This window comes from Triticum dicoccoides, chromosome 7A, assembly GCF_002162155.2.
Source record: "Triticum dicoccoides isolate Atlit2015 ecotype Zavitan chromosome 7A, WEW_v2.0, whole genome shotgun sequence".
Taxonomy (NCBI): domain Eukaryota; kingdom Viridiplantae; phylum Streptophyta; class Magnoliopsida; order Poales; family Poaceae; genus Triticum; species Triticum dicoccoides.
The window spans coordinates 710,207,548-710,230,606 of NC_041392.1; the positions used below are offsets into that span (position 1 = coordinate 710,207,548).

General features: G+C 46.2%; 1 protein-coding gene across 1 annotated transcript; it reads right to left on the bottom strand.

Annotated features, from left to right (window-relative positions):
* Window positions 1-2,385: 2,385 nt before the first annotated feature.
* On the bottom strand, window positions 2,386-3,213 carry LOC119331220. Its single transcript, XM_037604395.1, has one exon. The coding sequence runs from the start codon at window positions 2,942-2,944 to the stop codon at window positions 2,612-2,614; it is 333 nt and encodes a 110-aa protein (XP_037460292.1). The 5' UTR covers window positions 2,945-3,213; the 3' UTR covers window positions 2,386-2,611.
* Between the last annotated feature and the right edge of the window lie 19,846 nt (window positions 3,214-23,059).

The window sequence follows — 23,059 nt, forward strand, 5'->3', positions numbered from 1 at the left end:
CCGGGACGCCATCAACAGACTCCTCACCGACCTCCGTTCGTTGGCCTTCCGCCTGGCGCCTCCGCTCCCGCCGCCACCCCCGGAGCCCGACTAGAGGATGTTTCCCTCCTGGCGCGGGTGCCTTTTTGTGTGTGTGTTGGGCTTGTTGAGCTGTGCCCTCAGCCGTAACCCTTGGTGCTTGCTTTTGTTTGGACTCTGTGTGCGTGTGGACTTTGTGTGTGTGTGGACCTGTTGGATGTTGGCTTTGGCATTGGCTTTATATATAAAGCGGGGCGTGAGCCTTTTTCGGTAGGATATTGAGAGAGCTTTCGGTGTTTTGCAAGCAAGGTTTGCCATAGTTCGTGGTCCAGCTCGGTTTTGGGACAAAAAAACCTTGATGAACATCATGAAATGTTGTGTGATTCTACACAACATGATCCTAGAGGATGAAAGAGGGTTAAACCTCCTTTGTTTCTATGACAATGTTGGTACCCGTGTGCAACCGGAAAGAAATCCTTCTCGCATACACGCTTTTCTTCAAGCACATCGTGAGATTGAGGATGCAACCACTCATGATCGGCTCCGGGATGATCTAATAGAGCACCACTGGCAGTTGGATGGGCGGCGGATTGGTCCATGATGTATCTTTGTTTTACTTTTCTCTGTCCTATTTGATTCGAACAATTATGTAATTTGCTCAAACATTGTTGTAATAATTTGAATGATTATTGTTTTATTCGGTGTTGTAATAATAACTAGAATGATTATTGTTTTATGTCAAATGTGATGGAATTTATGATATGTCATATGATGAAATGTGTGACATATGAAATGACAGTTTTAAAGGTTGGGGTTGAGGCAAAGACTAGAACCCTCAAATCCAACCCTTAAAGCAGTTTAAGGGTTGGGTTTGAGGGTTCTAGTCTTTGCCCCTGTTTTTCAACTTTTAAAAATGTTAAAAAGTGACACTTCTCAACCCTTAAAACTGCTACAAGGGTTTGAGGGTTTAGGGGTTCTACTAGTAATGCTCTTACACCAAGTGAGCCAACTGTATATTAAAACCATGCCTTCTTGTAGGTGAGGCGACCACATCTGCACGCACCAAGTCCATGCGACCGAAACCACAACTGCTTCGACCTCTGACGACGAGGGTGTTTATCTGACAATGACTGTGACCCATCGACTCTGTGCAACACAAGGCAGGAGTTAGTCCGGCATGCAGAAGGACTTTCAGTCCAGATTGTACACATTCTGTAGCTCAAAAAACAAGCAAGATGGGACGGGTTACAGGCAGAAGCAGGACATCATTTGTGTCCCATTGGTAATGTTGATCTTAGCTGAATTTGAAATGATGTAACTGTAACACTCAACTTTTATGTGCTTAGCGCCATAACTTGCGCAATGCACATTGGATCAATAGCCAGGTAGAGCCATGTATTTCAGCTTAACATTGGTAATGTTGATCTCAGCTTAACATAACAGCTCTCCTAAACGACAGCTAAGTTGTTTCAAGAGATTTTTTACGGCACATCATACTACCTCTGGAACCGAGTAATATTGGATCATCTCAGCCGTTAATTAGCGGGGTAGTTTCGTGTGTTTCCTAAAATTGATATCATCGCTTGTGTGCATCGGCCGCGGCCGACGGCTTGACCAATCGCCTGATCACATACGTCCTAGTAGTAGTACATCATGACACGATCAATCCACGTATTGTACATGATGATTTCCTCGGCCAAAAAGACCTCCTGTCCAAATTCAGCGCACGCTAGAAGGGACGCCGAGCCTCCACCATTGTCAGATGTCTCAGATCCAGAAAAGCACCATCACCAAAGAGGCTTTGTAAGTCGATAAACATGCCCACCGCAAAGCAGTGCGACACATGTCATTGTGGCATGTCGACCGGGAAACGCCCCGTGCTACCTTGGACCCAGACCCGTGGCATCCTATCGACGAGGTAGAAATCAACTTGGGGTGAATACAAAACATGAGTGAAAGCCGAGGCCGGTCGTAGTTTGAATGCAACCGCGATTTGCCCCTGTTTTTCTGAAAGAAAGGGAAGTGCAGAGGAAGATTTTTCTTAGCGCGAAAGCTCCACCCGTGAGCCGTGACAAACTGCACGACCTGGTTCTTCTTCGGAGTCGTTTGCTGTGTGTGTGGTTGGTTGGATATTTTTGACTGTTCAGTACTCGCTAATCCTTTGCAGCACCCTTTTACCCACGTAGAACTGTTTGTACATGGTTGGATACGCGCAGCCCACAGGGTGGATGGCGACGGCCGACGGGAGATGATTCCACCCACCACCAACCCATAGTGAACTTCCTTCACATCACAGTTCATCATCCAAAAGAAATTCCCGACCAAACCAATTCCTCATCTCCGTGTACACGTATCTGTTGGCTCGCATTGAGAATAGATGGAACAGTAAAATTGGACTGACTGATTCTTATATGTATATAAGTACATGATGCCATTGCTACTCCTCGCCTCGGTACGTTTCCCCGGCCGTATAAATAAACTGCTTTTACAGATGCAGTGATCCAGTCTCGCTCGGAGGAGAAGAGAAAACAAACAGAGAGACGGAAGCTAAAAGAAAAGTTAAAAGGGACGATCGCCACTACGGTTCAGGACTTCAGGCGATGGCGACGGCTCGGGAGGCCGGCACCGGCGAGGGAGGCAGGCGCGAGTTGAAGTTTCTGTGCCGGAAGGCGGCGTCCTCTGCGTCGGCGTCGCCGTCGTCGCAGCCGCCATCATCGAAGTTGAGCGCGTAGCTGAGCGGGTCGTACCTGAACTCCCCTGCGGCCGCCACGCGCCGCCTCCACCTGGCCCTGCCGCCCCCGGTGTGCGGCCTCTCCCCGCTGCTTCCCGGCGACGACGGGGAGCCGAAGCAGCCGCAGACGGTGGTCCGCAGCTTGTGGCGCAGCGATGGCGGCGAGTAAGGCGACGAAGACTGGACAGCGTCCATGGAGGCTGGCAGCCTTGGTACTGATGTGCTTGAGCTTGTAGGAGATGGAGATGCGGAGAGAACAGGCAGTCTCCTGTGTGAGCGAGGAGTGAGGAGGTGGGGATTGGCAATGGCTGGAATGGATGGAGAAGGAAGGTCGGGGACTAAATAGGGAGAAGAGAAAAGGACGGACAAGGATAGAGGGCGGCGACGGCGTGAAGGGCGAGGTACGCGCACGCCAACGCGGGGAAGCAAAGCAGCCGCTATCGCCGTAGCGCGCGCGAGCTGTTAGACAGACGTGAGGGTGTTTGGGAGATTTCGCGGGTCTGGTGGCTACGGAGCCGTTGGGGCGGGAGGTGGGCGATGGCAACGGTCGGTCCTCTCCTCGTGCAAGCTGTCGCGCGCACACAAGACGCTGACCGGTTGTAACGGTCACAACAGTGGAAGCTCAGAGCATCTAAAGCCGGTAAGGTCAGAGCCGGCCTCCCAAACTCGCCTCAAACGCCCGAGCAGCTGACCGGTGACAACAATCCGATCGAAACGGGCTTCAAACGCTTGGACTGACCGGCACCCCATTCAGCCTAAATATGGGGCAGATATGAGGCGGGGATGTAGGACTCGTCAGCCTGGCCTCACCATAAATTGCATCAAATCCATCAAACCCTTCCTCCTTCGCCGCCATCCTTCTACCTTTCCTGCGCCCGAGCCTCGCCGTCCGCCACCCTTGTTCTCCATTCTCACCATCGGTCCCGATCCACCGTCATAGATGTCGTCCAGCCCGTCTCTGACCGCCGCGATGGAGACTGCGTCCGCCTCGTCCCTTCCTCGACTCCGTCGTGCAAGGCAGACAACGTCGCTCGGAAGATGCGGCGACATCGACAGCGAGAGAGGGAAGCGGCGGCGGTGGCACAGGGAGGTGCGGACATGGATGAGTAGTTGCCCCCTCCCCTGCACCCTTTCCATCCAAGCGCCGAACCGGATTACGCCGTTAGACCACGTTGGCACAGAGGAGGATCCAACGGCCGCCTGGGCCATTCCGGAGAGCTTTTCGCCCACGCAGATGCCGACGGTGGACGTATGCCACTCGTTGCAGCTCGTTCGGCGAGGATGAGCACAGGCACCGGCGGCGTCCGGGCTGCCCATGCCTTGTTCGATGGAATGGTAGAACAAGAGTCGGTATGTTATTGCTTCTGTCCGAGTGTAGGAGGTACGAGGCGGCGAGGGCGGCAGCGGAGCAGGCGGAGCATGGTCTCGGAGCTGGCGGCATGGATGGCGTCCGACTAGTGATCTGATAAGCGAGTCATCCGTCACGCTCGGACATGGATTTCATTTTGGCATGTCTAGTTTGTTGAACTACGATTTGCTTTGCTTTGTTTTGAACTGTTGAATTTAGACAATTTGTACCGTATAATCGACGTGCATGGATTTGAGGATCCATATTTAAGGTATGCGGATGTGCGGCACAAGATATGAGGGACTGCCGGCGCTACCACGGACCCGTCGGATTTGCCAAGTCGGGTTGTAGATGCTCAGAGCTTGGGTATGTACATGCATGATTATTGGCTTTTCATCTGTGATGACAAAATGTTAAGCATGATCGGCCGTTGTGGCTAGAACGATCGTGTCAAGCGTCAATCCAATACTCTTTTTTCTCTTTCGGGATCAACATCTGAAACTCACGCGGACGTACGACATACTTAGCTCCATTAATTAATTATTAATTACGTTCTCATCAGGCGGCAGAAGAGAAGAGGCTATACGAAAAGCACACGGCGGGCCGAAAGGAAGTGGAAAAAGGGATTCCGTCTTTTTTTGTACGGGCAGAAATGCATAAGAAATCGATGGACGCGAACGCCGGCGGAATCGGATGCTAAAACTTCCGGCCGGGTGAAAGGTTCCGTATCGTACGATCCGATCTGACGGACGGAGAGGATCGAGGCGTTTTAATTCCCGTGACGGCGAGTGAGCGCTCTGCTCGGTCAAAGCGCGCACCTCGATCGCCGGAGCAGAAAAATGTCCTTTCCGCCTCCGTACTGCCGGAATTTAGTTCATTTTGGGTAGCCCAATAACTATTTCAGAAATTTCTAATAAATCCTAAAAGTCCACTTAGTTCATTTGTGCAAGGTAAAGAATACTACTAAAATTTAGTCCCATATTGCTAGTTTAGTGGGAGTTGGACATTCTTATAAGGGAGGTTCTTTCCCCACTTGTATGAGCATGAGAACAACAAGAGGGATATCCACGCGCACTCCTCCGCCTCAGCACGACGCGCCGCGGGTTGCAGGAATGAGCCGAGCTGATGTCTAAATTTTTGCCAAGGCCTCCGAAACCGCACCTCTTTGAGTCATGTACGGGAGAAGGGTGATAAGGTTTTTGGGGAGCGCTCCGCGCGACTACTGACTGACTCCTTCGTCACGGACGCCCCGGACTCCGACGACTACTTCCCCGACGTCGACAACCTCCTCGACGACATGGCTGACGAGGACACCGACCCCAAGTCTAGTGCTACTGCTGCTACTGTCACGTGTGTGTTCTTCTTTCTGTTAGATATCCCGCCACAGTTTCTCGTACTACTACTTGCCCTAAATATGTTAGGTTCTACCTCATATATACAACTAGTTCTACTGTCTGCTATAGATATGATAAGCTACGGTTCATATATGCAGAAGCTATTTTTCTTCTCTCTGTCAGAACGCATGACTTGTTTTATCTTTATTATATTAGTCATGCTTTATCTAGTATTTCTTTTAATAAAATCATTCAATAAATTGCTCATATTTCCAACACGTACAACTGCAAGCGCCGTTGGTTTTCTGCTCGTGAAGGTTTTCTGCTCGCGCGGTGGCGCTATCCATTCATTTTCCTGCAGATGATCTGTGCTCATCTCATCTCATCTCATCAGCCTTCCACCACTGTTAGTGCTATGCCCATTTAATCAATCACTCCATGCTCTTGCAAAGCAGGAGCATTATTTTTTAATAAGCTCGGCCTCAGCCATGCTTGTTTTTCAGGCTTGGGAGACCTAGTGTTATGCCCAGTTGGCTATGATCTTATTTATCTATCTATCTATCTATCTATCTACCTATCGGCTGGGATAAGAATCGTTTCCTTGGTCACACCATCAACAAAGCCTACTATTGCTTTTGTAAAGAAATATAAAAACATTTAGCCCTGAGAAAAAGCATTTAGATCACTACTTTAGTGATCTAAACACTCTTATATTTCTTTACAAAGGAAGTACTAATCTAATGGTACTCCAGAAAATAAATAGAAAATCAACGAGCGGTCCACGACAAAACCACACGCGAGAGGAATGGCATCGACCTCACATGCTAAATCTTTCTTTAATTCCTACTTGCTGCATATCTAATCACGCGCTTTAGTTAACTTAGGCTTTCTAACAACGGGCCACGTCAACACGACGACACCATACACTGATGTATAATAATCCTGCATACCGTTGGCAAAGACACAACAGGGATAAGGCCGTCTAATATAACCAGATAGGCCCTAGTGGAGCCCTGTCACACAAGTGTCAACAATCCACTCAATGTCACTGCCAAAACAAGTAGCTTCTGAAAACTGTACCATGTTTTGCACCCTCATCTTACAAGCACTGTATCACAAACTGTTCTTTAAATTCCAGAGCCACATTCTTAGTTTCGGCAGGGAAAAGCCACACCCACACGATCCATGTTACATCGACTGAATCCCGGGTCCAGACAAATACAACATGAGAGGAACAACAAAAACAACAACAACACAGTCTACACAGGCATGAGCCAGCCAGCCAAAACTGTAGATTAAAATTGTCTTCTTGTAGGGGAGGCAACAACATCTGCACACGCCAGGTTCAGGCGACGGAGATCGCAACCTGTTCATCTGACAATGACTCGGATCCATCGACTCTGTGCAACACAAGGCATGAGTTAGTCAGGCGATGCAGAACAACTTTCAGCTTCGATTCTACATATTCGGTAGTTTAAAAAACAAGCTAGCTGGGACAGATTACAGTGGGGGCTATACTGTATATACAGAGTATTACACGCAGAAGCAGAACAACATTTGTGTCCCATTGGTAATATTGATCTCAGATCGATTTGAAATTTTGTAACTGTAAACGCAGCGTCATAACTTGCTCAATACACCTTGGATCCATAGCCAGGTAGATGCATGTATAATCTTAACATAACAGTTCTCCTAAACAACAGCTAAGCTATTTTTCAATCGGTGCAGAGTCAATTTTTTGTCTGTTAGATTTCGCGGCGTCTGCCCAAAAAACTGACCCGATTTTGAGAGGTCGAGCTGCTGGTAGGGGAAGGACAAAAGCGTCCGGCACCGGCAAAGGAGGTCAGTCTCCACTCCCGATTTGATCTACTTTTCTGTGAGTAAGGTGTGCCACTGTTGTCTTAATTTCGTGCACGGGAGCTCCATGGTTGGAGGGAGTTGAGATCTGTGGGTTTCATCAGTATGTAACTTCACTTCATCTGCATCCAGTTTGCATTTAGTCTGTCTTTTTTGCGAAAGTTTTCAGTTAATTTTTGAAACCCGTTTCTGGTACAACTCTCTGGCATCCATTCTTTTTAGGAACCTTGCCTTTTACATCGTCGATTTCTTGTCTATCCTTCATTCCAGAATCTCCAAGATGGCTGGTGCGTATATGCTCAAGTTCGGTATGTGAAATAGCCCGAGTGAAATCTGTATATGACATGTCTGTTTCCTGGCAAAGATGAACTTGATGGATGATTTTGAGACTCCTCTGCAAGTTTTTGTTGAGGAACGTAGTAGAAATTCAAAATTTTCTACGCATGACCAAGATCAATCTATGGAGTAATCTAGCAACGAGGGGAAGGAGAGTGCATCTACATATCATTGTAGATCGCTAAGTGGAAGCGTTCAAGTGAACGGGGTTGATGGAGTCGTACTCGTCGTGATTTAAATCACCGATGATCCCAGTGCCGAACGGATGGCACCTCCGTGTTCAACACACGTACAGCCCGGTGACGTCTCCTACGCCTTGATCCAGCAAGGGGAGAAGGAGAGGTTGGGGAAGACTCCATCCAGCAGCAGCACGACGGCGTGGTGGTGGTAGAGGAGCGTGGTACTCCAGCAGGGCTTCGCCAAGCACCACAAGAGACGAGGAGGGAGAGGGGTAGGGCTACGCCAAGAAGGAGATTGAATCGTGTCCATGGCAGCCCAAAACCTCAAGTATATATAGGGGGAGGGGAGGGGCTGCGACCCCACCTAGGTTTTCACCCCTAGGGGTGGCGGCCAGCCCTAGATCCCATCTAGGGAGGGGGGGCGGCCAAGGGGGGAGAGAGGGGGGCGCACCACTAGGTGGGCCTTAGGCCCATCTGAGCCTAGGGTTTGCCCCCTTCCACTCTCCCTTGCGCCTTGGGCCTTGGTGGGGAGGCGCACCAGCCCACCAGGGGCTGGTCCCCTCCTACACTTGGCCCATGCAGCCCTCCGGGGCTGGTGGCCCCACTTGGTGGACCCTCGGGACCCTTCCAGTGGTCCCGGTACATTACCGATAAAACCCGAAACATTTCCGGCGACCAAAACAGGACTTTCCATATATAAATCTTTACCTCCGGACCATTCTGGAACTCCTCGTGACGTTCGGGATCTCATCCGGGACTCCGAACAACATTCGGTAACCATGTATATCTATTCCCTATACCCTAGCGTCATCGAACCTTAAGTGTGTAGACCCTACGGGTTCGGGAACCATGCAGACATGACCGAGATAACTCTCCGGTCAATAACCAACAACGGGATCTGGATACCCATGTTGGCTCCCACATGTTCCACGATGATCTCATCGGATGAACCACGATGTCAAGGACTTAATCAATCCCGTATACAATTCCCTTTGTCTAGCGGTACGATACTTGCCCGAGATTCGATCGTCGGTATCCCGATACCTTGTTCAATCTCGTTACCGGCAAGTCTCTTTACTCGTTCCGTAACACATCATCCAGTGATCAACTCCTTGGTCACATTGTGCACATTATGATGATGTCCTACCGAGTGGGCCCAGAGATACCTCTCCGTTTACACGGAGTGACAAATCCCAGTCTCGATTCGTGCCAACCCAACAGACACTTTCGGAGATACCTTTAGTGTACCTTTATAGCCACCCAGTTACGTTGTGACGTTTGGCACACCCAAAGCACTCCTACGGTATCCGGGAGTTGCACAATCTCATGGTCTAAGGAAATGATACTTGACATTAGAAAAGCTTTAGCATACGAACTACACGATCTTGTGCTAGGCTTAGGATTGGGTCTTGTCCATCACATCATTCTCCTAATGATGTGATCCCGTTATCAATGACATCCAATGTCCATGGTCAGGAAACCGTAACCATCTATTGATCAACGAGCTAGTCAACTAGAGGCTTACTAGGGACATGGTGTTGTCTATGTATCCACACATGTATCTGAGTTTCCTATCAATACAATTCTAGCATGGATAATAAACGATTATCATGAACAAGGAAATATAATAATAACCAATTTATTATTGCCTCTAGGGCATATTTCCAACAGTCTCCCACTTGCACTAGAGTCAATAATCCAGTTCACATCGATATGTGATTAACACTCAAGGTCACATCCCCATGTGACTAACACCCAAGAGTTCTGGGTTTGATCATGTTATGCTTGTGAGAGAGGTTTCAGTCAACGGGTCTGCAGCATTCAGATCCGTATGTACTTCGCAAATTTCTATGTCATCTTGTAGATGCAACTACTACGCTACATTTGGAGCCATTTCAAATAATTGTTCTACTTGGAGCTATTCTAAATTGTTGCTCCATTATATGTATCTGGTATCTCTACTCAGAGCTATCCGGATAGGTGTTAAGCTTGCATCGACGTAACTCTTTACGTCGAACTCTTTATCACCTTCATAACCGAGAAACATATCCTTATTCCTCTAAGGATAATTTAGACCGCTATCTGGTGATCAACTCCTAGATCACCTTTGTACCCTCTTGCCAAATATGTGGCAAGGCACACATCAGGTGTGGTACTCAGCATGGCATACCGTATGGAGCCTATGACAAAAGCATAGGGGACGACCTTCGTCCTTCCTCTTTCTTCTGCTGTGGTCGAGCTTTAAGTCTTAACTTCATACCTTACAACTCAGGCAAGAACTCCTTCTTTGACTGATCCATCTTGAACACCTTCAAGATCATGTCAAGGTATGTGCTCATTTGAAAGTACCATTAAGCGTTTTGATCTATCCTTATAGATCTTGATGCTCAATGTTCAAGTAGCTTAATCCAGGCTTTCCATTGAAAAACACTTTCCAAATAACCCTATATGCTTTCCAGAAATTCTACGTCATTTCTGATCAACAATATGTCAACAACATATACTTATTAGAAATTCTATAGTGCTCCCACTCACTTCTTTGGAAATACAAGTTTCTCATAAACTTTATATACACCCAAAAACTTTGATCATCTCATCAAAGAATACATTCCAACTCCGAGATGCTTACTCCAGTCCTTAGAAGGATTGCTGGAGCTTTGCATACTTGTTAGCATCTTTCAGGATTGACAAAACCTTCCGGTTGTATCACATACAACCTTTCCTCAATAAAATCGTCGAGGAAACAATGTTTTGACATCCTATCTGCAAGATTTCATAAATAATGCAGTAATCGCTAATATAATTCCAACAGACTCTTAGCATCGCTACGAGTGAGAAAGTCTCATCGTAGTCAACTCCTTTGAACTTGTCGGAAAACATCTTAACGACAAGTCGAGCTTTCTTAATGGTGATACTTACCATCATTGTCCGTCTTCCTTTCAAAATCCATATGTACCTAACAGCTTTACGACCATCAAGTAGTTCTTCCAAAGTCTACACTTTGTTTTCATATATGGATCCTCTCTCGGATTATATGGCCTCGAGCCATTTTGGAATCCAGGCCCACCATCGCTTCTCCATAACTTGTAGGTTCATTGTTGTCTAGCAACATGACTTTCAAGACAGGATTACGTACCATTCTGAAGTAGTACGCATCCTTGTCATCCCATGAGGTTTGGTAGTGACTTGATCTGAAGTTTCATGATTACTATCATAAGCTTCCACTTCAATTGGTGTAGGTGCCACAGGAATAACTCCCTGTGCCCTGCCACACACTAGTTGAAGAGACGGTTCAATAACCTCATCAAGTCTCCACCATCCTCCCACTCAATTCTTTCGAGAGAAACTTTTCCTCGGGAAAGACCCGATTCTAGAAACAATCCCTTATTGTTTTCGGATCTGAGACAGGAGGTACACCCAACTGTTTTGGGTGTCCTATAAAGATGCATTTATCCGCTTTGGGTTCGAGCTTGTCAGCCTGAAACTTTTCACATAAGCACCGCAGCCCCAAACCTTTTAGCAAATGACAGCTTAGGTTTCTCTAAACCATAATTCATACGGTGTCATCTCATCGGAATTACGTGGTGCCCTATTTAAAGTGAATGTGGTTGTCTCTAATGCCTAACCCATAAACTATCGTGGTAATTCGATAAGAGACATCATGGTATGCATCATATCTAATAGGGTGCAGTTATGATGTTCGGACACACCATCATACTATGGTGTTTCAGGCTGTATTAGTTGTGAAACAATTTCCACAATGTCTTAATTCTGTACCAAACTCGTAATTCAGATATTCATCTCTATGATCATATCATAGATATTTTATCCTCTTGTCACGACGATCTCTCACCTTCACCCTGAAATTACTTGAACCTTTCAATAATTCAGACTCGTGATTCATCAAGTAAATATACTCAACATCTACTCAAATCATCTGTGAAGTAAGAAGATAACGATATCCACTACACGCCTCAGCACTCATTGGACTGCACACATCAAAATGTATTACTTCCAACAAGTTGCTTTCTAGTTCCATTTTACTGAAAACGAGGCTTTCAGTCATCTTGCCCATGTGGTATGATTTGCATGTCTCAAGTGATTCAAAATCAAGTGAGTCCAAACGGTCCATTTTTATGGAGTTTCTTCATGCATATACACCAATAGACATGGTTCGCATGTCTCAAACTTTTCAAAAACGAGTGATTCCAAAGATCCATCAACATGGAGCTTCTTCATGCGTTTTATACCGATATGACTTACGTGGCAGTGCCACAAGTAGGTGGTACTATCATTACTATCTTATATCTTTTGGCATGAACATATGTATCACTACGATCGAGATTCAGTAAACCATTCGTTTTAGGTGCAAGACCATTGAAGGTATTATTCAAATAAACAGAGCAACCATTATTCTCCTTAAATGAATAACCGTATTGCGATAGACATAATCCAATCATGTCTATGCTCAATGCAAACACCAATCTCGATGGTAGAGGGAGCGTGCGATGCTTGATCACATCAAGCTTGGGAAAAACTTCCAACACATATCGCCAGCTCACCTTTAGCTAGTCTCCGTTTACTCCGCAGCCTTTTATTTCGAGTTTACTAACACTTAGCAACCGAACCGGTATCTAATACCATGGTGCTACTAGGAGTACTAGTAAAGTACACATTAACACAATGGATATCCAATATACTTCTATCGACCTTGCCAGCCTTCTCATCTACCAAGTATCTAGGGTAATTCTGCTCCAGTGGCTGTTCCCCTTATTACAGAAGCACTTAGTCTCGGGTTTGGGTTCAACCTTGGGTTTCTTCACTAGAGCAGCAGCTGATTTCCCGTTTCATGAAGTATCCCTTCTTGCCCTTGCCCTTCTTGAAACTAGTGGTTTCACCAACCATCAATAATTGATGCTCCTTCTTGATTTCTACTTTTGTGGTGTCAAACATCGCGAATATCTCAAGGATCATCATATATGTCCCTGATATATTATAGTTCATCACGAAGCTCTAGCAGCTTGGTGGTAATGAGTTCGGAGAAACATCACTGTCTCATCTGGAAGATCAACTCTCACTCGATTCAAATGATTGTTGTACTCAGACAATCTGAGCACAAGCTCAACAATTGAGCTTCTCTCCCTTAGTTTGCAGGCTAAGAAAACCGTCGGAGGTCTTATACCTCTTGACGTGGGCACGAGCCTGAAATCCCAATTTCAGCCCTTGAAACATCTCATATGTTTCGCGACGTTTCAAAATGTCTTCGGTGCCTCAACTCTAAACCGTTTAACTAAACTATCACGCAGTTATCAAAATGTGTATGTCAGATGTTCGCAACATCCACAAACGACGTTCGAGGTTCAGCACACTGAGCGGTGCATTAAGGACACAAGCCTTCTATGAAGCAATGAGGACAATCCTCAGTTTATGGACCTAGTCCGCATAATTGCTACTATCAACTTTCAACTAAATTTTCTCCAGGAACATATTTAAATAGTAGAACTGAAGCGCGAGCCATGACATAATTTGCGAAGACCTTTTGACTATGTTCAGGATAATTAAGTTCATCTTATGAACTCCCACTCAGATAGACATCCCTCTAGTCATCTAAGTGATTACATGATCTGAGTCAACTAGGACGTGTCCGATCATCACGTGAGACGGACTAGTCAATATCGGTGAACATCTTCATGTTGATCGTATCTTATATATGACTCATGTTCGACCTTTCGGTCTTCTATGTTCCGAGGCCATGTCTGTACATGCTAGGCTCGTCAAGTCAACCTAAGTGTTTGCATGTGTAAATCTGTCTTACACCCGTTGTATGTGAACATTAGAATCTATCACACCCGATCATCACGTGGTGCTTCGAAACAACGAACTGTCGCAACGGTGCACAGTTAGGGGGAACACTTTCTTGAAATTATTATGAGGGATCATGTTATTTACTACCGTCGTTCTAAGTAAACAAGATGTAAAAACATGATAAACATCACATGCAATCAAATAATAGTGACATGATATGGACAATATCATATAGCTCGTTTGATCTCCATCTTGGGGCTCCATGATCATCTTGTCACCGGCATGACACCATGATCTCCATCATCGTGTCTCCATGAAGTTGCTCGCCAACTATTACTTCTACTACTATGGCTAACACGTTTAGCAATAAAGTAAAGTAATTTACATGGCGTTTTCTCAATGACACGCAGGTCATACAAAAAATAAAGACAACTCCTATGGCTCCTGCCAGTTGTCATACTCATCGACATGCAAGTCGTGATTCCTATTACAAGAACATGATCTCATACATCACATATATATCATTCATCACATCCTTTGGCCATATCACATCACAAAACACTTGCTGCAAAAACAAGTTAGACGTCCTCTAATTGTTGTTGCAAGTTTTTCCGTGGCTGCTATAGGTTTCTAGCAAGAACGTTTCTTACCTACGCGAAAACCACAACGTGATATGCCAATTTCTATTTACCCTTCATAAGGACCCTTTTCATCGAATCCGATCCGACTAAAGTGGGAGAGACAGACACCCGCAAGCCACCTTATGCAACTAGTGCATGTCAGTCGGTGGAACCAGTCTCACGTAAGAGTACGTGTAAGGTCGGTCCGGGCCGCTTCATCCCATGATGCAGCCGAATCAAGATAAGACTAGTAACGACAAGTAAATTGACAAAATTGACGCCCACAACTGCTTTGTGTTCTACTCGTGCATAGAAACTACGCATAGACCTAGCTCATGATGCCACTGTTGGGGAACGTAGCAGAAATTCAAAATTTTCTACGCATGACCAAGATCAATCTATGGAGTAATCTAGCAACGAGGGGAAGGAGAGTGCATCTACATACCCTTGTAGATCGCTAAGCGGAAGCGTTCAAGTGAACGGGGTTGATGGAGTCGTACTCGTCGTGATTCAAATCACCGATGATCCCAGTGCCGAACGGACGGCACCTTCGTGTTCAACACACGTACAGCCCGGTGACGTCTCCTACGCCTTGATCCAGCAAGGGGAGAAGGAGAGGTTGGGGAAGACTCCATCCAGCAGCAGCACGACAGCGTGGTGGTGGTAGAGGAGCGTGGTACTCCAGCAGGGCTTCGCCAAGCACCACGAGAGACGAGGAGGGAGAGGGGTAGGGCTGCGCCAAGAAGGAGATTGAATCGTGTCTATGGCAGCCCAAAACCTCAAGTATATATAGGGGGAGGGGAGGGGCTGCGCCCCCACCTAGGTTTCCACCCCTAGGGGTGGCGGCCAGCCCTAGATCCCATCTAGGGGGGGCGGCCAAGGGGGGAGAGAGGGGGGCGCACCACTAGGTGGGCCTTAGGCCCATCTAAGCCTAGGGTTTGCCCCCTTCCACTCTCCCTTGCGCCTTGGGCCTTGGTGGGTGGGGGGGGGGGGCGCACCAGCCCACCAGGGGCTGGTCCCCTCCCACACTTGGCCCATGCAGCCCTCCAGGGCTGGTGGCCCCACTTGGTGGACCCCTGGGACCCTCCCGGTGGTCCCGGTACATTACCGATAAAACCCGAAACATTTCCGGCGACCAAAACAGGACTTCCCATATATAAATCTTTACCTCCGGACCATTCCGAAACTCCTCGTGACGTCCAGGATATCATCCGGGACTCGGAACAACATTCGGTAACCACGTATATCTATTCCCTATAACCCTAGCATCATTGAACCTTAAGTGTGTAGACCCTACGGGTTCGGGAACCATGCAGACATGGCCGAGATAACTCTCCGGTCAATAACCAACAGCGGGATCTGGATACCCATGTTGGCTCCCACATGTTCCACAATGATCTCATCGGATGAACCACGATGGCAAGGACTTAATCAATCCCGTATGCAATTCCCTTTGTCTAGCGATACGATACTTGCCCGAGATTCGATCGTCGGTATCCCGATACCTTGTTCAATCTCGTTACCGGCAAGTCTCTTTACTCGTTCCGTAAAACATCATCCCGTGATCAACTCCTTGGTCACATTGTGCACATTATGATGATGTCCTACCGAGTGGGCCCAGAGATACCTCTCCGTTCACGGAGTGACAAATCCCAGTCTCAATTCGTGCCAACCCAACAACCACTTTCGGAGATACCTGTAGTGTACCTTTATAGCCACCCAGTTACGTTGTAACGTTTGGCACACCCAAAGCACTCCTACGGTATCCGGGAGTTGCACAATCTCATGGTCTAAGGAAATGATACTTGACATTAGAAAAGCTTTAGCATACGAACTACACGATCTTGTGCTAGGCTTAGGATTGGGTCTTGTCCATCACATCATTCTCCTAATGATGTGATCCCGTTATCAACGACATCCAATGTCCATGGTCAGGAAACCGTAACCATCTATTGATCAACGAGCTAGTCAACTAGAGGCTTACTAGGGACATGGTGTTGTCTATGTATCCACACATGTATCTGAGTTTCCTATCAATACAATTCTAGCATGGATAATAAACGATTATCATGAACAAGGAAATATAATAGTAACCAATTTATTATTGCCTCTAGGGCATATTTCCAACAGTTTTGAGGGGACTCGAGACCGACACTAAATGGAAGCACTTTCACTCATTTTCTCCCTTACCGACATGGAAATTCTTCTCGACTATTTTCCAGGCTGGTATATTTTTTTTCTAACATTAGAACAATGTGTATATTTAGGTCATGCTTGAAGTAACATCATCAAGTTTAGCATTGAACTTTTGATTGACGCTGTGTAGAGTAGCATCAACAAACATCTATATGTAGGCTACAGTCCATTTTCAATAGCTAAATCGAAAGAAGTACAGAACTCCACCAATAGTAACTTTTGTATCCATTTTTTTAAACTAGGCAAAAGATTTGCCATTTTCATTAATTAAGAAGAGAGTATTGTTACAGAAATGCCGTGGAACGGCAAAAGCTTAAACGGATTACTCTTGCAGCATTACATTGCTCAATTGCTTGGCGCCCGCAATAGCCCAAATAGACATTTCTTCTTTGATGATCCATATGACGATCGCCACCGGTGCCGCTTTGCTCCTGAAGACGCGCGCATTCGGTTCCTTCCAAAGTTCCCACCCCACAAGGAGTAGAAGAGAAGATAAGGCCTTAACCGGTTGGGTGTTGTTCGAGAGTAGCTCATCCCACCATGATTTAACAGTGCTGAATTGGTGCCAACTAGCCATGGGAATAGCAAGCCCGAGCCAGGAGAACACCTCATACCAAACCCGGAGCGAGAACCTACACTTGAAAATGATGTGGGCTGCTGATTCTTGCACCTGATTGCAAAGCGGGCACCGGTCACAGTTTGGCCATCCTCGACGTTGCAGCCTATCCGCGGTCTAAATTTTGTTTACTTCTATATCCATTTTCATCTTTATGGTCAATTCTGTACCGGAGTTACATTATGCTACATTTGGGCAGTTAGGAACTAACCTTCTAGAAATTTCAAAAACTTTGCATACTGTTCTATGCAAGTAAAATCTTCAGAGCTGCAGGTGAGTTATTTTTTGTTTCAAGTGTTTAGGCATATTAAGTTCTAGGCGTGTCGTTCTCATTCCCATTATTATTTCACTCTCTTCTCTTTGTATATAACCCCTTCATAAACAAATGGGTTAATTATCCTTTTGCCCTCAGTGGTGTCCATGTACTCAGTTTTGCCCTCAGATGTGAATTGTGCTCAGTTTTGCCCCTAGTCCGTGCGCACCGACTCGTTCCGTGAACTCTGCCGTCTCTGTCAGGTCAACCTTTTGACTCGGCCCTTACAGGTGGGACCAGGCAGCAGAGACGGCCAATTTTATTCAGACCGTTGCACGCGTGGCTTGTGGGACCCAGCAGAGAGCCGTTGAGTAGAGAACCGTTGGCGGGTGTGCTATATAAGGGTGCGACAGTGACGGTTACCACAGCGACAGAGAGCACGGCGGTGACCATGGCGAGAGAGAGAGCACGGTGGTGGGAAGCTAGCTGTGGAGGGCGCGGCAGTGGGAAGCTAGCAGTGGAGGGCGCGACGGCGTTGAGATCCCCTTCGGCTCCGAGCTCCATGTCTTCCTCAAGATCCCGCGCCACCTCGCGGATGCAGAGCCGGGTGCGTGTCGACATGCCTGTCTTCGTCTGTCCACGGTGCCGGGCGGGCGTTGATCGGAGGGTTTCTCAGACACCGAGGAACCAGAATCGTCCGTTCTACGTGTGCAGCGAGAATGGGGTAAAAATCAGGGCAATTGCACCATTTTCGTGGTCGGGATCTTTGAGCAATGGGTTGATCTGTTTGGTGTTCATGCAGGTGACATGCTTCTTTCTTTGGGTCGATGCTCTGGCCAAGACTCTGATGAATGAACTGCAAGAAGAGCATGAAGAATTGTTGCGCATGCTGCCACGAATGGCAGTGGCCGCATCACGAGCTCCGGAAAAAGAGATGGAGGGCGAAGCACACACTGACAGAGAGCTAACTGTTGAGCTTAGGATGTTGAAGAAGAAGGTTAGGAAGCTTGAATATCAAGCACTACCAATACCCATTTGCAAATACTTTTGTGCATTTGTAGGTATGGTAATCGCACTTGTTGTAATGTTGAAAATGTATGGAAAGGCATGAACTATGGAGGAATTTGTAATCTTGAAATTGTATGAGAAATTCACCTAGTTTAAATGTTGGTCAAAGTTGTTTAAATGTTGAAAAAAAGAGAAGAAGTGACCAACATTTAAATATGTTGAAAAAAAGGAGAAGAAATTAGGAATTCAAAAACTTTTGATCAATGAAATGCAGCTCTCTGCTCTGCCTTTCTGTCAAAAAAAAGGTTGCTCTTGGGCCAAATTCAGAGCATAGAGCCAAGTGCAGGCTAGACTAATGGGCCAACTACATCCAATTAGGCCCATTTGGGGGTTCTCTTGCATATTTTTCTGTTTTCTGTTATGATTTAATTTAGATAGTAAATCATAATGCTGAAACTTGTTGTGGAAGCTAATTGAATTATTCCAGAGCTAAACAATTAAGGTTAGAATTTTTTTGGAGCTGTTAATTAATCCAATTCAAATACACCGTGATTTAAATCAAAGACCAAAATGTCATGGAAAATGTGCCTCAGCTCTGGTAGAGGTTTACACCTGGTGCCAAAATAAATGAACATTTTTTAAGGGCATTACATCGAGAAAAAAATAATTTGTCTAAAAAATGAAGGGTGAAAAATGCACAAAAAATGATGCGGCTGGGGACTCGAACCCAGCACCGCATGGGTTTGTGGTGTTTAGGGCTGCGCTGGTAACCGCTAGGACAGATGGCAAGACTTTGACATAGGTAGGGAAGGAAGGTATACATAGTGAGACTGTGAAATTTGTCAAAAAAATAGTGAGACCATGAATGTTTGCACACGCGTGAGAGTGGTTTTCCTTTGTTTTTCACTGAAATTTTGGAGGGTTGGAAGGTTGAAAACGTATGTTTGCCCTGCCACATGATTTTGGTTAGAGTGGCACTTGGTTTAGGGTTAGAGTGGCACTTGGTTTAAGATTTAAAGGGAATAAATTTGCATGTTAGTTCATGACTTTTTTTGAATGAAACATAGAGCTTCTCACCCCCTTCGATTTTCATTAGGGTTTTCATTAATGAAAACCACAAGTTCTCGAACTTCATGACTTGGTTTAGGGAAGAAATGATATGTTTGAGCACGAACATTTTTTAACACACATAATAAACCCTAATAACTTAGATAAGATGCAACACACCATACCATTACAATAATAAGTTCACGGACAGTTCATGGACACATGACGAAACATGATACGACACGACACGACATACAAAAGCAACAAAATAAAAAACGAAACATGACGAGCTTGACTCCGGGCTTGAACATCTTCTTCTTGACCTTCTTCTCCACCTTGGCCGCGCGCGCCCCTTCAACACCATCTTCATCTTCACACCTCCTCCTCCTCGTCGTAGGGAAGGGAGTGCATCTGGCCTGGAATGGGGAAGATGCTCTCGTAGTTGGTGTAGATGTTGTAGACGGTGAAGAAGATGGCCTCGCAGCTGCACCAAAAGACTTGGCTGAGGAGCTCGCGCACGTCAAACGGGTTGGTGAAGGTGACCGTGAGCAGTAGGAGGATGCCGCCGCAGTCACGAACCTCGTTGAGGGTGAACATCCTCGGCGAGCCCCGTGGGAGGTGGGCATAGCCGACTGTGAGGAAGGCGCGGGTGAGTTCGACGGAACCCCTCCACCTTGAAATATCCCACACACGGAGCTCCCTCTCCACGAGCACGCCCGGTGGGTAGCGCAGCTCCGGCACGACAGGCGGATGGTTGAAGGTCGGCCCGTTGAACTGCATCTTCACTTGGTGTCGCGGAATTGTCACGGCAGATGTCCTAGGGTGAGGACTTAGTCGTGAGGCCAACGCATCTACGTGGTAGCTTGAGAGGGGTTGAGCGAAATCGAGAAACACAACACAAGACAGGGATTTAGACAGCTTCGGGCCCCGGGAAACATCATCCGGTAACAACCCTACATGCTGTTTGAGGCTAGGTCTCATTATCATCACGAGGGAGTCGCCATAAACCGGCTCTCCTCTTTGTGTGTAGCCCTAAAATTCTTTCTTCTTCCTTCTCCCCTTTGAGGAGCCCTGGCCCTCCTTATATATGTTGAAGGGGCGGGATACATGTGGAGTCCAACTCGGACTTTAACTTAAACTATTTTGACTTCCCTTCCTGGGCTACTTAACGTCTGCCGGGTTAACATTGTTCTGCCGGTTTAACATTGTTCTGCCGGTTTAACATTGTATGCCAGTTTAACATTGTCTCCCGGTTTAACATTGTCTGTCGGTTTAACACCAGCCGGGTCATACCGCGGGGTATATCCCCGACACTTGGTCTCGCTTGGGGAGGGCTCGGTCGCTTGGGTGTTTGAAGTTGGAGATAATGGATCGGATCTGGCTTGTGGGTGGGAGAGGAAGAGAGGCACCCCATTTATAGGCCTGTGGGTGGAAAAGGAAGAGAGAAAGGATGAGAATGGTGCGTGTGTGAATCCAGACGCGTGTGTGTATCCGGACGCGTGTGTGTATCCGTTACGTTTTGCACTCTTAAATTTTTGCACGAAAACGATGCATGGGGCGTGTGCGTACATCTGAATCACTGCATAACTCTTTGACCAGGCAGTGCATCTGACTCGCTGCCCTGAACCACCTAGCTCACCTCGCTAGCCTAGCTAGCCTAGCGCGCCTCGCTCGCCTCGCTCGCATGCATGCACGTCGCCGCCTCCCGCGCATGCAAACCCACATCGCCGCCTCCCATGCATGCAAGGCCTGGAAAGGCTGAGACGGGCTATTTACTGCGATCTCAGGCCCAGACAACGAGACGGCCCAACGGTCCATCCAGCGCGCCCGATATTTGTTTAAAAAAACAATCTCCCAGCCAATCAAATTGCATCTCGCGGATCGCCCCCCTCTTCCTCGCAGATTCCTTCTAGAAGGGTTAGATCGACGGCTCTTGATCGCCGCTAGGGTTAGATGAACGATCCTTGTTCAGCACTAGGGTTAGCGGGGTTTGGGAGGGGTTTGGAGCAGTCAAAGCTAGGTTTTACCAGATTTCAAATGAGCATAATAAATTAAATAAAAATAAAAAAATAAAAAACCTGCGCACATAGTCTTCTTATGTCATATACTAACGATTTAAGTTGATAAACAAGGTTTACATACATTTAAACGATAACTTCATGTGTATTGTGTGATATCTCGAGTATCTCAAACTCTCTTGTATGAAGTTAAGAGAAGTGTTTTGCGGAAATGAACATGAAAAATTCAAAAAACTCACCACAGCTTCATTTTGGAGTGACTAAGAAGGATCCAGGCTTAGTTTTTCATTTTGATGTTTTACACTTGTTTAAATCTTGGTCAAAGTTAAGTTTGACCAGAATTCAAATGAGCAAAACAAAATAAAATAAGTCAAAAATGGAAAAACCAGCGCACATAGTCTGTATATATAGAATATAAGTGTAGGAAAGTTATTTGGCTGATTTAGACAAGGTCGAAAAAACCTTGCTTACAAATGAGGCCGTTTACCCTACCTTTGGACCCCTCTTTTTAGCACATTTTTCATGAAAATTTCAAAAACCTCACCACAGCTTCATTTTGGATTGACTATGAAGGATCCAGGCTTAGTTTTTCATTTTGATGTTTTAGACTTGTTTAAATCTTGGTCAAAGTTAGGTTTGACCAGAATTCAAATGAGCAAAACAAAATTAAAAAAAATCAAAAAAAGGAAAAACCATGTGCTCATTCAAATATCATCCAACAGATTTAAACATCATGTCAAACATACTTCTAACATAGGTCCAACATCATCCAACAGAAATACAACTTGTCAAGTGATAAATGTTTCATAATGTTTCATAATACAACATCATCCCTTATTCATAATGTTTCATAATTATTCATATATAGCGTTGGGGCTTCTTTCTGTCCCTTGAGCTTCTTGCCATCACTTTGCTCCTCGTGCACCTTGTGCTCATTACTTCTTCTCTTCTCCTCTTGGTTATCGGTACCTTGCAAACCTATCATAGAGCTGTGCAAAACATAAAGGGTAATGAGATCATGTCAAGTGATAAATGTATAGTAGTATTTGACCCTTGCAAGATTTACATACCTAGCAGAACTCACAACAACAGAAGGTTGGTCACTATTTGGAGCCTCACTTGGATCATCATTTAGAGCCTCACTTGGATCATCATGATCACCATTTGGAGCCTCACTTGGATCACCATGATCACTATTTGGAGCCTCACTTGGATCATCATTTGGAGCCTCACTTGAATCATTATTTGGAGGATATTTTGGATCATCTTCAAAATCATGCGGTTGTTGACCATCATCATTTGGAACCTCGTCAAAATCCTCATGTGATGCAACCGGCTGTTGACCATCATTTTCATCATCCGTTGAGGCAACCGGCTGCTGGCCAATATTTTCATCGAAGCCTTCATCGAAACTCTCTCCGAATGCTAGATCTACTGTGTTATCACAATACTTACCGAAATGACCAGACTCACCACACCTTGTGCACTTACGCTTCCTCGCTCCAAGTCCAGCTCCTCCGCTGCGAGGTCTGATTCGACTCTTCCATGGTCTACCTACTGCTCTCTTCAGAACTGGAGCGCAAAGCTTGAATCCAGGGTCCACCATGTCCCATTGTTGTTTTTCCTCCATAGCAGGCAAGGCATAAGCATATGTGGCTTTGAACCTTGCAACAGAGTAGTAATCATGCACATA

Coding starts and splice junctions, on each gene's coding strand:
- LOC119331220 (XM_037604395.1), bottom strand. CDS start 2,944: ATGGACGCTGTCCAGTCTTCGTCGCCTTACTCGCCGCCATCGCTGCGC.